Raw genomic sequence first — 19,433 nt, forward strand, 5'->3', positions numbered from 1 at the left:
ATGATTAAGAGTGTTGGTTTTACGCGTTTAACTAACCAGATGATAGCCAAGACCTTTCTCTTCATATGTAGTTGATGATTTGGGAAAAATAGAAGTGGATTTATTGAATAATAATAAAAACGCGTCCAAATTTAGTGCTAGACTCTGCGGGAAACATCGCACTTCCTCTGTTCTTTTGTAGATTATATATTAAAGTCTGAAAATTACAAGTGTAACTATTAATGTTTTGCATACTAAAGACCCTAATGTACATAATCGTGGTGGTTTCAGATTAAGATTGTTCACAGAATGAACATTTGAAGTGTTTTTCTCCAGTGAAGGTAACACAGCTCGGCATAGTCGCCATTTCAACCTATCTTAATCTGACGGAGATTCTTAGATCAAAAATCTATTAATTAACTTATCTTTACATACAGTACTCGATTCGAGACAGTTATATATGTAAGCAATCTTCCCAATATTGGAAACATTTAAATGTATCAGTAATAAAACGAGCATTTATTCTCTGAAGAAGTGTTGTCGTAGTCGAGGTGCTGACTTTACTGAAGGAAGCTATCCTGGGCATATAATGTATTGGATTTATATATATATTTTGCAACATTTCGACATTATCACATTCACTATTATACCAATTGATCATTTAATATTTTATAAATTAACTTTCTTTTTGATTACAATTGTATCTGGCAAAAGCCATTACGTTCCGCCATTGTCCAGCGAAGAACTTCATTTCACTTCGTAGTCTGCTGCGCACATGATGATGGTGATAATCGACTTCAGATATTAACTTAAATACAAATAATTCACAAGTGTGTTCTGCACTGATCAAGAGACAGAACCTTCTCTCTTTATTTTAAATCAATTTTTAAAATTTGTAAGCACTTGTAGTTCATTCAAATCACACGGCAACAACTGAAACTGGTGTGTATCTACTGAATGTAAGAATGTGTTACAGTTATCACAAAACTCCATTATTGTAACAAACTGGACCACTAGTTGTAATTTAACAGTCGCTTATATCCGATGTAGATGGGTAAATCAAATTGTGAAGTCACGAGTAGGCTATATGAAACGCTTATTTACAGACAACTACTGCTTTACAGCAAAAATCTGAATTCCTCTGATGTTCACATTGAGCAATTCAATTTCAAATGTCATTTGTCTATAAATTCCTCAGTGGGCAAATCTAATAAGGGAACTGTGGCAGTAAAAACTGGAAGTGTTTGTAGTGAGGAAAAAACCTTGGGAAAAACCAGGCTGGGTTGTGAATTTATTATAGACATATTAGTTTGATTACATAGGCAGTGCATCATCATGATATATAATTTACACTGCTGATTGTTAAGATTTAAGCAAAATGTACTTTTTGGAAGTTGTTATTTTAAAAAACGAAATAAATGATAGATTAAATTATTATGCTTATTTTTTTTATACCTGCAAATATCACAATAACATATCAGTACATTGACAAACATTTTTTTTTATTGTTTTTAAATATTCTGTTACTGCAAACTCTATACTATTACTGTACCATATTGCATTATATATATATATATATATATATATATATATATATATATATATTTCCCCCCCTCTCTCTTTTTATAGTATTAGGGTGAACTAATTCCTTTTCATTTTAATGTGTAATTCCTATTTATGTATACATTATTTTTGTATTTTCCTCGGCAATAGAACCTTCTGACAACAAGACAAATTCTCTGTGTGCAAAAACATACTTTGCAATAAAGCACTTTCTGAATGAGAAAGTTCTTATATATTTACATTACCAAAGGACCCACCAAAGCATATAATTACCTGTTGAATAGTATTTAAAGCTCTAATCTGGTTATATGTGAAACCACTACTATTTGAAACATAATGCACCATCATATAAACTACACTAAAAAGATTAACAGCAATTTGCTCTTTTAAAAGAATATTTGGGCGGCTCTTAAAAGAGCCTTTTTTATTTTAGATGAAAAGTCCGGGTGATATTTAACCACCAAAACCATACAGCGTACGTCCTTGTCGCTTCAGCGCGTACACTACGTCCATAGTAGTGATGAGCGAGTCACCCGAAACTCGGATCATTTAACCCGATCCCTAAAATGACTCGAGAACCATGAGTCCTTAGTGACCATTAACCCGAGTCAGTTGAGTCCTCTCAGATTTTGCATTAAAAATGAGAAATTGTATCAAACACAAAGCTCTTCAAATGTTTACAACAGAATTACAACAAATAACTCTACATAAGCTGCCATAGGTTCTATAACTTGCAACAACGAGTTAATTTACATCACCAAATGTCGACTGGGGGTACCGAGTGAACCAAAAGCTGCTATTCCGGATCATTATTTCTTGCAGCTCCGAGTCCGAGTACAAAGGGATGCGTGCGCGCGACAATGAGTTGGTCGGCGGCTCGGGGATTCACACAGAGAGTGACTCAACTCATGGAGCTTGAATCCTGGGCTAGGAGAAACCTTGCTCGTGTTGTTAACCCACTGACTCATGTAGGCTAATCTGTTGAAATATTTGACTGGCACAATGTTTTGGGTAGAAGCTGCAAATGTTTAACATTTTTAAATAGGACTGCTGCAGCAGTGCTGCTGGAAAGATCCGCCACCGACGGACGTACACGGCTCCTCTTGTTGACTGAGTCACTCAGAGTGACGTGAGTGGTTCACTCACAGGACCCGTGCAGGAGCGGGCGAGCGGCTCTGTCTGGGACTCACTCACAAGATTAACCGAAGCCTATCGTGGATCTTTTAAGTCAATCTGAAACAGGACACGTTCCTCTCACGTGCAAGTCAACCAAGCCTGACATCTTCTAAATGTGGTGTTGATATATTTGTCGTTATGAAATGAAACTAAACACACCAAACTTTTACAATTATGTTATTGATAATGTTACCACGGGCATGCATGTTTTTTACGAGTTCCTCAGGTCACATAAGCCCTTTTTTGTGAGCAGAGGAGTCATAAACTCGTAGCTGCACGCGTGATCCGAGTTGCTTGGTTGGCATTAGTATGACTTAGCGATTGGAATTGGGAGATTTTGACCAAGTGACTCAAGTGACTCGAGTGACTCGCACAACCCGGATCATATTAGTGAGTGACTCAGAATAACCCGAATCCTTAAAAAGATCCGGGTTGACCATCACTAGTCCATAGCAGTTACAGTCTTGCGCTTGGCGTGCTCGGTGTAGGTTACAGCGTCACGAATGACGTTCTCGAGAAAGACTTTCAATACACCGCGCGTTTCCTCATAAATAAGGCCAGAAATACGTTTCACACCACCACGGCGCGCTAAACGGCGAATGGCTGGCTTCGTGATTCCCTGGATGTTATCTCTCAAAACTTTACGGTGACGTTTTGCACCACCTTTCCCGAGACCCTTGCCGCCTTTTCCTCGACCAGACATGATTCAAGCTTCGCAGTTCAAGCTTCTATATACGCAAATAAAAATGAGTTAGTGGCTTGACCGACACGACCTGCTTAGTATAGCTTAGATGCGGACCTTGTTGAAACCATGTCTGCACCAACTCCACTGCGAGGGGGTGGTGCAAGGACGTACCAATATAACATGGAAAGGGGATATCGGGCAAATTTTTAAAGATTGTTTTAACTGTATGACTACTAAACTAAAGCGTGAAAGAAAATACACAGCTTCTAATAAATAAACGTGCGTATCGCATTGTATAGAAGCGTATGTAATGGTCATTATTGAAGGTATTTCCGTATTTATATAGACACATGATATAAACTGTGTGCATAATACCTAAACGTAACGTCATGTTCTTGGTGAAAAAAAAAACTTGAATCAAAACACTTTTCAAAACACATTTCAGCGCGGTTTTTTAAGACTCCGAAATAAAAGGTTTGCCACGTGTACAAAGGAATGTCAGGCAAGCACGCTGCAAGATATTTGTTATATATGGAAAAATATGCAAATTTTATGTCCGGTTTTCCATTGTTCTTATTGGTGCAAAACTGTCTCTTGGTTTCTATTGGTCTTTTCAATGAGACGTTGGTGTGGCTTGAACACAGTTTGAATTCCCTTCCGAACCGGTTTTAACCGGTTTGATAAACAAGGACGCAATGCCTTCATGTTATTTCTCTTGACAAAGACATTGTTTCCTATCGAATATTTTATTTATTTATGATGCATTTTATTATTTTAACTGTTATGATTTACTCAATATATCGTTTATACAATAAACCAGCACAGTCAAATGTAAAGAATAACATAAACATTAGTCAAAATACATTTAAATATTACATTTTAGATGTTCAGATTTGGATTCATCAGCTTCCATCATATGCCAGTGGCTGAAAATAAGACAAAAAAAAAAGGATAATAATCAATAATAATTCATAATGTCTCGTTTTAGTTAGACATTTAATGAGTACACAAAAGAATAAGGACAGCATAAAATTCTTTGTTTCTCACCCTGAAATCTTCCTCGTCATAGCCTGGCTCAGGACGTTGCCATGTCTGATTGGATAAAATTTTCAAAACAACCAATCCAAACGCTACAATGATGATCCCCAAACAATTTGCAAGTATTGCCTCTGGTGGCAACATGGAATAAGGCAGCGTCCCATTGGTGTTTGCTTTTCTGAGGAACGAACCAATAGAACAAAGCATTTGCCATGACATCATCATTTTTGAAAATGTCTGTCATTTTACTTACTTCTCTCTAGCTCATATTAACAATATTTGCATGCTCATAAAAACACATTTTACAAGATACTGACTACAGCATACTGATCAGATTACACTGGCTCACATAAATAGCACTGAATAGTCCATTAAGAGCTCTGAGACATAAATAGCTACTTCGTCTTCATTTGCCTAATGCATGGCATTTCTAAATGTGTCTTATCAACTTACAGAGCAAAAAAGAGTTTCTCATTGATCCCAGAGATGGTGGACACAATGCTCAGTACCAAAATGATTCCTCCCATCCAAACATGACCTGGCTTAACAAGTGACCTTAGTGCTATTGGGGTGCAGGGTAGGAGAAATGCAGTAAAACCCATTAGCCACTAGAATAAAAATAAGGGAGAATATTTTAAAACATTTCTACAATTGTCAAATGCCTTAAACACATCAGTAGCCATAATATTTTACAATGAAAAGTCACAATGAAATTGAAATTAAAAACTTGTATATTTTTGGATTCATTTGGTATTTTTTACAAATGGCTTATCTGTGAGCTTCATTATTAAAAAAAAAATAATGTGCCCTCTTTTTAATCTTTTATTAAAACGGGAATCTCCTCCCCTCCTCGAAGCCATCTGATTCTGGTCACAAGAAAAAGGCACGAAGTTGGGGCCCGGAAAAAGATCGCAGGGATTAGGATTTGGCAACATGACCCAACTTTCAACGATCCAATCAATTCTCGATAGATAAATTCAAAGTCCCGCCCTACCTTTTTTTTTCTCATTTCACAAGCAGTTTCATGCAGATATGCATCACAACGGGAAACATAAGACAATCGCTACTTCAATTTCATTGTGACTAACATATAACATATGTTAGTGAGAGTGAGAAACAATTCACTATAGGCGGCACAAACAATACATTTTTGCATTTACATTTATGCATTTGGCAGACACTTTAATCCAAAGCAACTGTACAATGCAGTCAAACTATACATTTTGTAATAAGTACTTGTGCCCACAACCTTTGCGGTGCTTTACCAACTGAGCTCCAGGAACACAATAATAGTTTACTAGTGCCTTAAAGGAATAGTCTACTCATTTTCAATATTAAACTATGTTATTACCTTAACTAAGAATTGTTGATACATCCCTCTATCATCTGTGTGCATGCACGTAAGCGCTGGAGAGCGCTGCGACACTTCGATAGCATTTAGCTTAGCCCCTTTCATTCAATGGTATCAAACAGAGATAAAGCTAGAAGTGACCAAACACATCAACGTTTTTCCTATTTAAAGCGTAACTAAACCCCTGGTCAGAGCCTGACTCCACCCACTGCAATATTTGAAAAATGCAAGAAAAGTGGGCAGATCCCAACGGAGATAGAGGGGACGAACTAAGTGTGTGGTGAGATCGTAACAAGGGCGTGGTGAGCTTGAACCTGCTTACGTCACGAGTAGAGATGCGCGGATGGGCTATTATTTCATCCGCAACCGCATCACAAAACTCATCATCCGTCCGCCATCCATCCGCACCAACTTTTCTGACCAGTTTTCAAAACCACACCCGCCCGCCATCCGCTGACTGGGCGATGCAAGACGCTGCTGATGACAGCCGCGAGACTAGAAAGCTCTAGAATATCAGCAGTGAACTCAGTCTCCGATCGGCGCACACGGGACAAAAATAAATAAATAAGTAATGCCTAAATTAAACGCACAAATTACATAGTCTGCACTGGTGTCATCCTGATTTACCACTTTGTAAAACTTATTCCAGGCAAACCTTTTCTGACCTTCCATTTCCTTTGTTTTTAATTCTCATTTTTTGAGTTTGCCTCGCCGGCGTTGATAAGAGCTATGTCAAAATGCGTCCTCATTTCTCTGCGCTGTTAATGATAGAACGAATGGATTCTTAACATGCCAAGGCTATCCCAAACAATTAAAACCTTTATTAAATAAAAGTGTATTAGAAAACTTTTTCTTGTCACTGTTTTAGTATTATAAGTTATGTTTTGTGTTAATATTATTCTGTTTATGTTGCGTGTATTTCTAAGGTTGATTATTTGATATACTGTTGAATAGTTTAATCTACATCAATGTGTCATATTTTCTAAAATAAATTAATATTTTTGATTACATATTTATTTTATTAAGTCAGAAATGTCTCCGCTGTTTTCTGCTGACAGGCGCGGTGGGGGCTACTGGGGGCGCGTGCAACAGGTGACGCAAATTATGGGTCCTCAGAAGGCTAGACCGTCTTATTTCAGTTCTCTTTGAGAACTTCTGAGGCTGCCACCCTGAAAGACTGAGTGCTCACCTTTTAAGGTTGCATGCTTAGAAGGACACAGCTAACAAGCAGTCGATCCGCCACCCGCCCGAATTTAATTAAAATATTATTTTTCGTCACGTCATCCGCCCGATCCGCGGTTTATCCGCGGAGTCCGCGGCTGTAACCGCCAACCGCGCATCTCTAGTCACGAGTCATTTCTTGGACCCAACATCCAATAGGAAAATTCAACTGCAGTAGCCACCGTTCAACCTCAAGAGGGCAGCACTCAGACGTTTTTACACCATATATTGTAGTATTGAAACACTTTATATCCAAATGTCAAAAAACTTACTAAAATCAATGAACAGCACTAATAAAGCATCATTCTTACAGATCATTAACTAAAAAAAGTTGGTTTGGGGTTTAGTTACTCTTTAAGACGAGTAGTTATACGAGCAAGTTTGGTGGTACAAAATTAAACGTAGCGCTTTTCTAAGCAGATTTAAAAGAGGAACTATATTGTATGGCGTAAAAGCACTTATGGGAGTACTTCGACTCGGCGCAGTAACACCCTCCCTCTCCCATTATGAGAGGGAGAAGGGGAGCGGATTTTTCAGGCGAGTCGATATTGAATTTCTTTTTTTCTGATGAACACAAAAGAAGATATTTTGAGAAATGATGGTAAACACACAGCAGATAGTGATTATTGACTTCCATAGTAGGAAAAAAATATTTTGGAATTATTGTGATAAATGATGGTAAGCACACAGTTGACGGTACCCATTAAATTCCATCATATCATTTATTCTACCATGGAAGTCAAAGGTCACTATCTGATGTGTGTTTTCCATCATTTCTCAAAATATATTCTTTTGTATTCATCAGAAAACAGAAATTCATACAGGTTAAGAACAACATGAGGATGAGGAAATGATGATAGAATTTTAATTTTAAAGTGAACCATCCCTTAAAAATAACTCATGATCTAATGCTAAATTAAAAAAGTGACTAAACTCATCTCATAACTATACAAAGTAACAGCTATATCTAAACATCACTTCACACATCAGTAATTTTACAGTCATGACTTCAGTCAGTTAATATTAGCATGCCAGTAGTTCCTGGTTTTTCAGTAGCTTTATTCATAATTGGTTCTCTAAAAGCATGTATTAATGTATTACCCATGCCAGTTTAGTAAAGTGACCCTCATTTGACTAGATTCCCTGTATTAAAATAGTTTAAACGAAACTAAAATCATTTGTTTATTTACTATTTACCTACTATTACTGTATGTGAACACTGAAAATGATACATACCTGTGCAGTAAACAGAGCTGCGGTACAAATTCCTACCCAGCTATGGAGGGAATAGAGGTTGGGAATGTGATTTGTGTTGTGGTAGTCAAACACTGCACAAAGCCCAATGACAGATATAATGAAAGAAAGGAGCAGAAGCCCAGCATGTAAAAGCTTCCATGGGAGCTTATTCTGACCCCAGGTCAGTGGAATGCGATACACTACAGCCGCTGGACAAAAGATAAAAAAACTATTAAAACGCACCAAATATACATTTAATAAAAAAAAACAATATTAGCTGAATACACACTGAACACTGATTTTACCTACAGTATAACTGAAAATAATGGTGATGTGATATCAAATTAGCATGACAAAACATTTGAACATACCATTCCCATAAAGAACCACCATCCCAGTGACCATAAGGACTGGATGCCAGTTAAAGTGCTTGATTGAGCCATCCCATGAAAATCCACCTCGATAGCTATAATTCCAGTGAGCTACCAACACAACTGAAGCAATTCCCAGCAATAGGCACAGAAGATAAGTTACATAAAACGTAACAACTCCACTCATCTTGTGAACGCTGCAGATAATGTTAACAAAAGTAAAAGACCCTGTAAATTAAAATTATATAGTGCCATCAATCACAATTATAAACACTTAACAAATACAACAACAAATATCGCAATACAACTTACCTTAAAAACTATTATGTCATAAAGAAAATTAAATATAACACAACATAATGATTATTTTTAAATAAACAGTATAATCACAATTAAAAATCCAGCTTGTGAGTAAACTCTAAACCATCAAATATATAAATGTATCTACCAAGGGTAGCACATTTGAATGTACAATACCTTCAGCTGGCGTGTAAGCCCAAAAATCAAGTACAACCTCGTGACACAATATTTCTGGTGTTCTCAGTTCCTCTTTCCATTATTCCAAATCATTCTCACTTTTGTCTCGCTTTCGACCTACAGCCCAGATGGCAGTCAAAAGTTGGCAAAGATGAAAAACTGCAAAGACAGACATAACACATAGCTATCAAGATACTTAAATGTGGTATGAAAAAAAAAGGATGAAAACCAACAATAAAACCAGCAGCGTAAAAACACTTTGGGGTGGTTTCCCGGACAGGGATTAGACTAGTCCTAGACTAAAACAAATGTAAGAGCTGTCCAAACTGAATGACAAACTTGCAATGACATATCTTAAAATACATCAGTGACCTTTGTTTTGCCTCAAAATGCACACAATTATTGATTTAGTAAAGCATGTTTGTTAAAACTAGTTATATTTCCTAATTAAAATAAGGTCTAGTGCTGGTTTAAGCTAATCAATGTCCGGGAAACCACCCCGATATTACTTTTAGGGGCTGTTTCCTGGGCAGGGTTTAGATTAAGCCAGGACTAGGCCTTAGTTATTTTAGGCCATTTAAGTGGTTGTTAGAAACATACCTAACAAAGAAACATACTGATGCATCTTGAGACAAAACAATGGCAATGATGTATTTAAAGTTGTCAGTGCAAGCTGCTTTAAGTTAAGACAGCTGAAATAGGAATTTTAGTCTGGGACTAGACTTAAACCCTGTCCGGGAAACCGCTCCTTAATGTTTGACCATGTTTTTCTGTCAGATAACGACACTTGACAACATAGGTTACAAAATATAGTATGTGCAACTAAAACTATTTATAAGTGCAATTATATAACTATTTTAGTGTTTACTATAAACTGTTCACACAAAATATATCACATATGCACGGTGAAGTTATCATAAACAAACTTTAACGACTATTACGAAGTAAGAGTTAAATAGCAAAACTCACTGCACATGCACTCTTCTTGTTTACAGCTTTTGCGGACAATGACGCGCTATTTCCTGTTTAACCGCAAGGGTTCATGGGAAGTGTAGTCCAAAAATGTACTTTTTTTAAATAAAATAAAATAAAATAAAACAAATTTCCCCAAGCTAAATATTTGACAACAAATTAATAACAAGAAACAGTAGATTCACACAATTATGTTAGATGAAAATTACACCAGAATAACTTTGTTTGTAATAAAGTACGTGCCACTATAAATACCACAGCAATTCAGAACTGTAGGCTACGCTACCTGCCAAAATAATCAAACAATTAGTACTACATTGCCAACCAGTATACCACCCATCGTGCAAAATCAGACCAGAGTGTAAACCTGTCATTTCAACTATTAAACACATTTTAAACAAAATATGGACGTAAACGAGTCAGAATAAATGTATTTTGTATTTATATTAAGCTGTCTATTTGCTATGTTTACTCTACTGCTCTGTTTTTTATGGCAAGGTTGGTATGATTTTTTTTTTTAGAGCGCTGTGCACATCATCTTCTTCACCACTAAGCCACCCATACTGTACCATAATGTTACTTCTTCTGAATAGCCTTTGAGAAATTTCGCAAAAATTCAACACTTCATTACAGAAAAAAATATTTTAAAATGTATTTTGTGCACTTTGAACCATATTCCTAAAGCCTATCATAAAGTATAAAGAGCGTGATACATATTTTTCAAATATTAGAATTAAGGCGCCCTCTGGTGGCAAAAAGCTAGAATGCTCTAATGAAACTCATAAGGTTACAGTACGCCAATATATCAGTGCATTCTTCAAGATCAAACCATGTTTGTTTTGAAACTGAATTGTTTGTAATTTTTTAAAACCATATAAAAGGTGTCTTCACATGAATTTATTTTCAAAACTGTAAAGTAAACAGCTCCTCAACGTCATCTCATGATATTGGATTTGTTGAGATAATTCCAAAAGGCTGTAGAGATGTATGTTAATGGTTGCTGAAATTACAAATATGCTAATTGAATATAAACCTAACAGATTTTTAAGATCATTAAGATCAGGTCAGTTAGAAATACCAAGGGTTCATTCAAAACAAGGTGCATAAGCATTTAGTTATTATGCCACCTAGAATCAGCTTCCAGAAGAGATCAGATGTGCTTCAACAGTAGACATTTTTAAACCTAGATTTTAAACTTTTAAATCTAGATTAAAAGCACAGCTGTTTAATTCTGCATTTGCTAAATGAGCACTGTGCTGCTTTCCACTGACTGCACTTTAATTTCAAGTCACTTACTCCTGTTTTATCTTTTTAACACATTTTAAACTGTTTTCATTAAAATCACATTTATTTTCTTCAAATGGTTATTTTAAATTCTCATATTGTTTTCTCATTTCTATGTAAAGCACTTTGAATGACCTCTGTGTATGAAATGTGCTATACAAATAACATACAAATAATACAGCTAGTATGAAGAAGCTTAAATTAAAGAGTTTTAACAGCATTACTTTTATGATTTTTATGCATTGGCCTAAACTTGGATCAACTTTTGTTTCTCTGATGAGTCACTTTGCCGATTACAGCAGCAGAAGCCACACTCTGAATCATAATGAATATGAATTGCCTTTATTAGATAACAAAATAATGCAGATTGCCACAACATTTGTAAACATCTTATCCGGTGTCAGAAAGAATTCCACCAAAGCTTAATAAGTAACACAAATTTCATAATATAAAGAGCAGACAGACAAAAATTCTAATGTAACTTATGTTTGTAAACAATAGCATACCTTTGGCCCTCTCTACACTGAAAAAAAAGATTCATTTAATTTACTCCATTTCTTTAAGGTAAGTGGTTGCAATCAATTTATTTAAGCTACATTTAAACAAAAGTTTTTTGTTTTGTTTTGCCTTTCTAATTTTTTTTAAATGTAGCTTAAATAAATTGATTGCAACCACTTGCCTTAAAAAAAATGAGTAAATTGAATGAATCATTTTTATGCAACATATTGACCAACAAAACAATTACATCAGTAAAACATTTTTTTCCAGTTTTAAAGGTTTATATGAAATAATACTTCAACAGGTATCTTTCTCCCTTGTGATCACTCAGAGTGCGAATCACTGGATGTCTCGTGTGACTCGTCTTCATATTTAAAAAACTTATTACTAATTGCCTTTGCAATGATGTTTTCTGCTGATAGTCTTTGGTCTAAATAAATTAATGCTTCAATAAGGGTGTTGAAATCTGCCTTCATTCCCTCCTTTTCCAACCAGATTTTTAACAGTTCATAAACTCTTTCTTCTGGAATAAGAGACTCTGCGGTTTTGATTGCGTTATCACTCAGTCCAATAAACCTGAAAAATCTGTTACGGTAGTGTACATCAATTTCCTCAAACAACTCGAACGTTTTCTTCAACGATTCTTCTCCTGAAAGACATTACATCATGACACATTACTTTAATAACTCTAAAAAAGCATACTACATAAATAATGTAATAAAAAAAGATGTATTACCATTCAAAGGAACAAGTCTTCTTGACGGCTCACGTTCCTGAAAACACAAACATTAGAAGAATTTATAACCGTTAAAATTCGCCTTGAAATAGAACACAAAATAAAATTGTGATTTGTTAAATTATAGACGTTGTTTTCTTTGCTGAAAAAAATAAATAAACCAGAATGAAATCATTTTTTTTATTGCTGGTGGTTGGTTAGTGTGGGTCTAGGTGGTGAACTGGCAGCATCATGCATTTCACCAGCAAAACTTAGCTGATTTAGCCGGTCAAAGCATGCATTGCTAATCAGCATCCAATTCCTGGGACCAGAAGCCAAAAACATAGTGCATGCTGGTAAGAAGCTTATATTTATAAAATAAAAACTCGCTGAATGTTAAAACCAATGAGCATTTGGTCGATGAAGCAGATGTTATGAAATCAGAGGTGGCGTTATAGGTGCATTGTGTAACTTTTAGAAGGATTTCTTGACAGAAATTCAATATAATATACAAAACTATATTATCACTGATGTATAAAGACCTTACAAAATCAACGGTATTGTTTTTATCACCTTAGAATGAGCTGTTTTTATCTACATACACCGCGGGACCCCTTAAATGGAATCACTCCGCCATGTTTTTACAGTATCCCTAAATTGACAAACTACAATACAGCGCGCTTTACGTCACTACATTGTCTCAGACGATGGCATGTTTGTCCTGTGATGGCTACCGTAGCTTCAGCTATGCATTTTGAAAGGGAGGGGTGAGCTATGGACTGAGCCGTTGGTTACAATTCACAGTCTCACCACTAGATGCCGCTAAAATCTACACAGTGGACCATTAAAGCAACGATTAGTAAATTTTTATAATAAACTTTACTCTGCAACTTAACTTCAACTTTAGGTTTCTAAGTTCACCAGAGTGTGAGACTGCTGAGCAAGTGCAAAGCTTCCAGGCTGGTTAGCATGGCTGGGATGGGAGTCATTAGGCAAAGCAGACTCAGTTGTGAAGAGTTGCCAGGGTCTCACAGTCCCCTGTCTTTCTCCACCTCTGCTAAGGCAGGAGATTCGGTACCCACCACATAGTTTAGCTCAAGGAATGGCTGCAGTGGAGAGGAATCATCCATCTTGGAATTCTGCCTCTCTTCACTCAACTCATCACTGTCACCCTACAAAGAAAAAAGACATTGTATGTCATGAATCGTGGGGAGAGTGTTTGATGTTCATTTATTTGTAGTTTTCCTTTACATTATAAGAGTTTTTTGGTGTAATACATACACCAGACCTGTGTTCATATTCTCTTTAGTGACTTGAAGAAACAAATTTGGGGATTTTGAAGTTTTGGGAAGTGGATGTGATGCAGAATGCGAATAAAACTGACAGGGGTCATTTTATTTGCTCATTTAGGAAACCCATTAAACTTACAGACTTACCATACATATCTTGACCATTTCCTCTGGACTTCTTGGGGTTACTAAAATGAAAAAAGATTTTGTGACAATAAAGAAAACAACTAAAGACAGTTTGTGAAAGATGAACTGGAGGATGTTAAGGTGTGTGTCATACTTGCTCTTTTACTCGATTTTGACTTTTTCCAGTAGACAATACTCACAATGCACACCAGCATTGCAATCAGTGGCAAAACAACAAGAAACATCACTGTAGGACACACAAAAATATTGTGCAATCGAGGTGTAAATAACACATATGACATGTAGCTGAATTTACTGAGCTATATTGAGAATGTATTGTAATACTACATAATACGTTACAGTACCTGAGAGAGAGCCTTCCGGAGAGTTTCTCTTTCTACAAACTGTGTTGGAATTGACTGTACAGCTTTCTACTATCTCCTCATCGTCTTTGCATCTTTGTTTAACAAAGCAAGTTTTAACATTTATACACTTATTTAATCAACCAACAATGAAAAACAATAATACGCTTTACAGTAGAAACATACTTGCTGCATTTCTTGCACAACTCACATGCCTGGTCCGGTAAACAAAATGACCCCAGTTTGCACACACACTGTGTGTTCTGGGTACTCGTGCATACCTCTACAGTGTCCTGATCTACGAAAACCAATGAATGGACAGCAGATAATTAATAAAAACTGAAAGATCACAACAATGGGTCTCATTCACAAAGCGTGGCTACGCACAAATTTGTTCGTACGGACGTTTTAACTTACAAATCATGATTCAACAATAACTTTCAAACAAAAGTTTTACGTTTTTGCATACATTTAAAATAAATTTTGGTACGAAAGTTTTTGTTGAATCATGATTTGTAAGTTAAAACGTCCGTTCGAACATTTTACGAACAAATTTGTGCGTACGCATGGTTAGTGAATTAGACCCAGTTTCATAAAATTTGGTTGTAAAAACACTCACCTATGCGGCACTTTGTACAGGATAAACACTTTTCCAGTCCATTGCTATGCTCAGTGTACGAGTCAAACGGGCATGATTCACATTCTCCTTTTTTTGAATTATTAACGCAAGCTTTTTTCACATGGGTTCCTGCAGAAGATGATACATCATCAAGTTATTTGAAATGTTGTACAAAAGTAAGAACGATTTACAATACATTTACTAATCAGAATAAAGGCTAAAAGGCATGCTTACTTTAATACACAATGATTAAAAGAAGGACACTTTTAAAGTCAAATCAGAATGTTTTTATCCATGATAAAGGTACTATCATGCATTGAATAATTGTGGTGGATGGGTCAATGACGTTTGTGTCAATATGGTTCAATTAAATGTAAAAGGGTTAAAATTTCTAAATATATTTGCAGATTACTTGCATACATTCTTGTTTTTTGAGGTCCAAGTCTAAAATTTCTGTTTTTATTTCATTTTGAAAGAATATTTGGGGGATATTTGCTAAAATGTCAATGTAATGTGTAACCAGTCTGTGTCAGTTGGTGTGACAAGTATTTTTTTTAAATAAAATAAAAAATATATTCATAAAAATGTGAAAAAATTATAATCATCTAGTTTAGTGTAATATGTTTTTTCAAACATACATTTTTACATCATTTCTCAAAGATTATTTAGAAAACGGAGCTGTTTTCCGCATATATCATGACAAATATGATAAAAAACGCATTAAAATTTGTATATGTATATATATATGTGTGTATGTGTATATGTATATGTATATATGTATATATGTGTGTGTATGTATGTGTGTGTGTATGTGTGTATGTGTGTATGTATGTATGTATGTATGTATGTATGTATGTATATATATATATATATATATATATATATATATATATATATATATATATATATATATATATATATATATATATATTTAATATATTTAATATTTCTCATTGTTTGGCACAATTGGCGGTTACACAATTTGACATTTTTAGGTCCATTTAGTCTTCCCTTTAATAAAAATTGTGCTAATGTAATTTTTTTATTGCATAAAATCAACATAATTACACTATGTGCAATGAAATAAACTTGAAATAAATTTGTTTTTGAATTTCTCATCTTGCCAAATTTCTTTGTCACTGACTCAAATAACTAATATTTATCAGATATATATCAGATAACTAATGCTTTCTATGTTTATTCAGACTCCTGTAGTTTTTATTTACCAGCTGGGCAGTTCAAGCAGCAAACTTTGTCATTTTCATATTCCAGGCCCTCTCTACAGGAAATGTCTCGTCTTGATCTGTTTTTCAAGGATCCTTGGGCCCAGGCCAAATCCAAGTGACTGTTAGCAGTAAGTATGACATTCAGTAACAACAAATCCTACACACAGAAGAAATAAAACATAAAATACAAAGCATCCTTTAAACATTTCACTAAAATTAGGTGGTAATAAAAAAATCTTGTGTTTCAAAACTGGGGTTTTGGTCATTTAATTTTTATCTGCATCGAAGGGCCTCTTAAATTTAAATTTGAGCAGAGCTGATGAGTTTTACCTATAGGGGGGATATACAATACATAGTCTCTGTTTACATTTGAGGCTTTTCACCTGTCTGGTTTGATTTATTGAAAAGTTCAAACCAATATTTTGCCAATTTCTTCTAGAAAAAAGACAGGTTCACACAAGTAACCAAAGTCTTATGTATGCTTCATATAGATTGTACCACTCTATGACAAGTTAGTTTATGCCATCATTTTAATTTAGAATTTAATTTTGATTAAAATAATATAAATAATTAATTTGCATTATTTCTTGAATAGTTTTTTTTGTTATGTGCATTCTACAAATTGTTGGGTTGTTTCAACTCATGAACAAACTATGAAAAAACCACAAACAGCACAGCAGTTAGTTTAATATAACCTAGAAAATGTTCAAATTTCACTCAATCAAATTAAAGTATTTAGTGTGTTCATATGAAAGTAATGTAGGGGTTTGCATCAAAAAAGAGATCAAGAATTGAATATCCATACTAATTATGAATCTCTTAAGTGATCTGGTTTTGTACCTGCAGTGCATTAAGATTAAATATTTTTTTATTATCAACACAACATAAGTAGTTTTGTCATCGAAAGTGATCTAAAGCTTGCTAGTGTATGCTTTTTTCTAACATTTAAGAGACAGATATTTGCCTAATCTTAACATTAAACGTTAATAAGACACTCTGTGCTATAAAATATGTTAACTAATTAAACGCACACTAAAGGAATACATAATAACAAGCCACGAGACAAATATATAAAAACAATAACAACAAACAGCATAGCTTTAACTTACTTACCAATAAATTAATGTATTTCATAGTAAACTCATAGTGTCGATTTCTCCGTATGAATTGAAAAGGGTCACTGCCTCACTCATGCGCTGCTACAACAATTTTAACTGTTGAAAAAATTAAGAATTACAAGATCATGAACTTAAACCTGAACGCGCTAAAATACGAAACAACTCTTACTATGGTCGAAGATTACTTAATGAATATTAAGTAGATTGTGATGACGTTGTTTTATAAGCTTCTGATCATCCAGTCACGTGCTCTAATTAATATTCATGATCTAATTCTTCGCCATAGTGCACAACCACTAAATTCAACCGTTGGACATAAAATAATTTATGTGGGTAAATCAATTGCACAGTAACATAAATACAAACTTCCAAACATTTAAATATTTGAAATACTGAAAGACAAAAAATTATTTTTACCCGTTTTTTAATAGTCACTGTATGCTTGTTCGAATTCATATGCGGGTCTTCTCATGACATCAAAGTACCGCGAGAGCGAGCCCAATATTGTTATTTCGAATGGCTCTCGCGATAATTCGATGTTATGGGTCGATCACCGCCTCATAAGATAAATTCAAACACGCCTTCTTTCTTATTTCCACCTATCCCCACATACGCAATTATAATACATTTCCGAAATGTAAGCAAATTGTGTCAGTTTGGCGCTATCTGGCACACAGTTGTCTGTGACATAGCGATACTGTGAAACACAGGAAGCAGGCACAACTGTTGTGTGATGATTTGTATGAAGGAAGGTGGGAGATTCCTGTTTGTTTATTCATTTACCAAGTCTAAGGGGAATTTCATCCTGCTGTTTCAGAATGCAGGCAAAGGTCACGCTCTTCACTTTCAGCAAACAGTAAGACCATGTGATCTATTCATTATCTATATTACAAGTCCGGACTCCGGTCCGGATCCGGACCCGACTGGAACTTGATCCGGACCCGCGTCCACTTCATAGTACAAGTGCATTAATTTCCATGTGATTGATTAAATGTGTGCATTTGCTACTTTACAAATGCATATTAAACTTGTAAACCATTCGTTTAGTTTTCTTTTCTTTTTAGATTTAAGAGTAGTCCTGGTCCGAAAATAAAACGAGTTATTAAAAACTTTCCTGTGTCACGCTGTAGCCATCACACCCAGATATTATGCACAGCTACTTCATGTACTACGGCTTTTGATCATTAAGTCCTTATCAATCTGAAATCACTGTTGGTTTGAGTCGTTTAAAACATGCATTTGAAAAAGCAACACTCGTCAAACATAATCTTTATACATATTCTTTATTATCATGAAAATACCTGAAAAGGTTTGAAGAACAGCAATATAAATATAACCTTAAGACATTTCCTGGAGCTGCGTGTGTCTAGTTCTTCGTCTGCAGCGCATATTAAGTTTCTGCCCGAGAGCGCCCCCTGGCTTTTGGATGTAGCGGTATTTCACCGTAATTCATTGAGAAAGCATAGCCAGCATGTTGTGTCCTAGTCTGTCCCCCCTATTTTTCCCTTCAGTGTAGTGTTTTTATAGCGTTTTTATCACGTTATAAGTTTTATTATTTATATATTTAAAGTTTTAAATAAAGATCTATATGTGTGCATTTCTGTAATGTATCTGTATTGTTCTTAATGGTAAGTCAATTATTTTTACAGTATGAATCATGTATAATATATATTTATTATGTATGCAAACATAACATTTAAAAAACAACCAGTAAAGAAAAAAAAGAAAAAGACAGGCTATATTTTAAAAGAAATAGCCTAATAGAAAACTGTCAAATGTATGAAATATTTAATAAATTGTATTATAAAATACATGATATTATTGCCTTTTAGTATAACCAATTCAAATCTTTAATCTTTCTAAATTTAACGTGATGAAAACGCTATAAAAACACTACACTATAGGGAAACATAGGGGGAACTGAGTTTGACACAACAAGCATCATCAGCCAATTTATAGGTGCACCCCTAATTTTGGTCAGTGTCTCTGCCTACCAACCACACTTTTTTTGCCATGGTTTATGCATCTGATGGAAAACAAACAGTGCCATTTCTCTCATTAGGTTGCTCTGTATCTTGCACCTGGTAACTTTTGGCATATTTCTTGTGTTTATGTTTAAAAAATGTT

The 19,433-nt window shown here is 35.0% G+C and overlaps 2 protein-coding genes across 3 annotated transcripts; both read right to left on the reverse strand.

The window, feature by feature from the left end:
* Positions 1-4,130: 4,130 nt before the first annotated feature.
* On the reverse strand, positions 4,131-10,128 carry cyb561a3a (cytochrome b561 family, member A3a). Of its 2 annotated transcripts, none has more exons than XM_065250297.1 (7): positions 10,067-10,128; positions 9,098-9,256; positions 8,621-8,817; positions 8,250-8,458; positions 4,895-5,049; positions 4,451-4,619; positions 4,131-4,329 (listed from the first exon to the last, which is right to left on the reverse strand). In XM_065250297.1, exons 3-7 carry the CDS (start codon positions 8,805-8,807, stop codon positions 4,306-4,308), a joined length of 744 nt encoding a protein of 247 aa, XP_065106369.1. In that variant the 5' UTR covers positions 8,808-8,817; positions 9,098-9,256; positions 10,067-10,128; the 3' UTR covers positions 4,131-4,305. The 2 variants fall into 2 exon arrangements, with proteins under 2 accessions (XP_065106369.1, XP_065106370.1); XM_065250298.1 differs by having other exon boundaries at positions 8,621-8,848.
* A 1,551-nt stretch (positions 10,129-11,679) lies between these two features.
* On the reverse strand, positions 11,680-17,480 carry hdr (hematopoietic death receptor). Its single transcript, XM_065250299.1, has 10 exons — positions 17,302-17,480; positions 16,189-16,345; positions 14,963-15,091; positions 14,530-14,641; positions 14,347-14,438; positions 14,136-14,228; positions 14,003-14,043; positions 13,649-13,738; positions 12,588-12,624; positions 11,680-12,500 (listed from the first exon to the last, which is right to left on the reverse strand). The coding sequence occupies exons 1-10, from the start codon at positions 17,320-17,322 to the stop codon at positions 12,175-12,177; spliced, it is 1,098 nt and encodes a 365-aa protein (XP_065106371.1). The 5' UTR covers positions 17,323-17,480; the 3' UTR covers positions 11,680-12,174.
* Positions 17,481-19,433: the final 1,953 nt, after the last annotated feature.

The sequence above is a fragment of the Paramisgurnus dabryanus genome, chromosome 5, assembly GCF_030506205.2.
Source record: "Paramisgurnus dabryanus chromosome 5, PD_genome_1.1, whole genome shotgun sequence".
In the NCBI taxonomy this organism is placed as follows: domain Eukaryota; kingdom Metazoa; phylum Chordata; class Actinopteri; order Cypriniformes; family Cobitidae; genus Paramisgurnus; species Paramisgurnus dabryanus.